This window comes from Myotis davidii, unplaced genomic scaffold (assembly GCF_000327345.1).
Source record: "Myotis davidii unplaced genomic scaffold, ASM32734v1 scaffold2100, whole genome shotgun sequence".
Lineage (NCBI taxonomy): Eukaryota > Metazoa > Chordata > Mammalia > Chiroptera > Vespertilionidae > Myotis > Myotis davidii.
Genome location: NW_006292458.1, coordinates 548,431 through 550,753, shown reverse-complemented (window position 1 = coordinate 550,753; position 2,323 = coordinate 548,431). Strand labels below are relative to the sequence as shown.

The following is a 2,323-nucleotide window of genomic DNA, read 5'->3' as shown; positions in this document are numbered from 1 at the left end:
GCCAGGTGCGAAGGTGGAGCAGATGGTGAGGAGGAGGGAGTGGGAAAAGGGCCCAGCCGCTGCCAAATCCCGTGCGTTCGCCGGAACTATCACCATGGAGACAGGGGACGGAGGAAAGGACCCAGCCCCACACTTCTTAGGACTTTAAGAGTGTGTTCTTCTGTCCCACGTTGAGTCCCCATGAGAACTACGAGTCCCAGCGGCCGCTGGACCTCACCGTTTGCTTCGGAAGGGCCGCTTATTTCGAGGGTCGCTGGGAGTTGTAGTTCTGAGGATGCCTTGCGCCATCTAGTGGACACGGCGCCTATTTTAGCTCCTCAGATGCTCATAGACCCCCGACTTTTCCCCTTCTCACCAAGTCTCCCTTTACCCATCAAATTCAACTCCGTTCCAGTCACACTGGACTCTTTTGTTTTTTAAAAAATATATTTTATTGATTTAATATAGGAAGGGAGAGGGAGAGATAGAAACATCAATGATGAGAGAGAATCATTGATTGGCGGCCTCCTGCATGCCCCCTACTGGGCATCAAGCCCGCATCCCAGGCTTGTGCCTTTGGCCGGAATTGATCCGGGACCCTTCAGTCCACAGGCAGACAACGCTCCATCCACTGAGCCAAACCGGCCAGGGCCACACTGGACTCTTTACTGCTCTTCCAATTTACCACTGAGTTCCTCCATTTATTTATGCACCTAGGACAGTGATGGCGAACCTTTTGAGCTCTGCGTGTCAGCATTTTGAAAAACCCTAACTTAACTCTGGTGCTGTGTCACATATAGAAATTTTTTTTATATTTGCAGCCATAGTAAAACAAAGATGTATATTTTTGATATTTATTTTATATATTTAAATGCTATTTAACCAAGAAAAATCAACCAAAAAAATGAGTTCACGTGTCACCTCTGACACGTGTGCCATAGGTTCGCCATCACTGGACTAGAATGTTCTTTCCCTTTTCTAGCTGCTGGGCTCAGATGTAACTCCCCATACCCAGCTCCTTTGGGCAGTTCTCCCTTCTGTCTCATACTGTCCTAGGACTATGGAAAAAGGAGAGGGGTTGGCTATCATTAATTCAACAAATACTTGAGTTCTGACTAGGTGTTAGGCATTGTCACACCAGAGGAGACATAGCTGTAAGAGTAACACTGGGCATTGGGGACTCCCAGAGGGGGATTCTAACTCCGCCAGGGTAGATCAGAGAAAACCTGAAGGCTGAAAAGCTTTCCAGGGAAAGCTCAGAAAAGGGAGGGCTGGTGGAGAGGCGGCTGAGGATGGTCCGAGGGAGTGTAGCCGCCTCAGGGGAATCAGCACCTGCAGAGCGGGGAAGTGAGAAAGGCTGGTGTGACTGTGACTTGAAGTACAATTCCAGGAATGGGCAGCTTGTCGGGACAGGGGCAGGAGAGGGGAGAGATGATGGTATGGGTCAGACCAAAGGGCTCTGGAACGTCCCCGGTGAGGGGGAGACGATTAGAAACTTCCCAGGTGTACTAGAGGGGCGGTACTAAGTAGAAGGGACAGTAGAAACTAAGAAAAAGTTTCAAAAAATGGTGTGGCCAAGACACTCTCCAGTGTGACTAGGCCCGTGGTCGGCAAACTGCGGCTCGCGAGCCACATGCGGCTCTTTGGCCCCTTGAGTGTGGCTCTTCCTAAGCCTTAGGAGGACCCTAATTAAGTTAATAACAATGTACCTACCTATATAGTTTAAGTTTAAAAAATTTGATTCTCAAAAGAAATTTCAATTGTCGTACTGTTGATATTTGGCTCTGTTGACTAATGAGTTTGCCGACCACTGGACTAGGCAGCGAGAGGGAGGAAGAGGTCCAAATGAGGCCTGAAGGCCAGACCGTGCCCTGGCTGGTGTGGCTCAGCTGGCTGAAGCACTGTCCTGCACACCGAAAGGTGCCAGGTTTGACTCCTGGTCAGGGCACATACCTACGTTGCAGGTTCCATCCCTGGTTGGGATGCGTACGGAAGGCAACCAATGGATGTTCTCTCACATCGACGTTTCTCTCTCTCCCTCCTTCCCCTCTCTCTGAAATCAATAAGCATATCCTCCCGTTAGACCACACTTGCTCGGAGTGCCAGGCTGGGGGTTTGGACCTTCTCCCAGGGGCGATGGGGAGCCAGGGAGGGGTTGCGAACAGGAGAGGGGCAGAGTCCGCTCTGGGACCCCATGGGAGACTGACGAGGGGAGAAACTGGAGGCCAGGAGCCATGGAGAGGACGAGGCCTGAGCTGCAGCAGTGACCCCTCTGGGACGCCAGGGCTACAGCCCAATGTCCCTCCCCCGCCCACTCCCCATGTATTCCCAGCCAGACACAGAG

General features: G+C 51.4%; 1 protein-coding gene across 1 annotated transcript in view; it reads right to left on the bottom strand.

The window, feature by feature from the left end:
- The window catches only part of SLC17A7 (solute carrier family 17 (vesicular glutamate transporter), member 7), a 12,312-nt gene extending 12,024 nt beyond the window's left edge, over positions 1 to 288 (bottom strand). The window contains exon 1 of the mRNA XM_015565451.1: positions 218 to 288. Within this exon, the coding sequence (XP_015420937.1) occupies positions 218 to 288 (71 nt within the window). The remainder of the gene's footprint in view (positions 1 to 217) is intronic.
- Between the last annotated feature and the right edge of the window lie 2,035 nt (positions 289 to 2,323).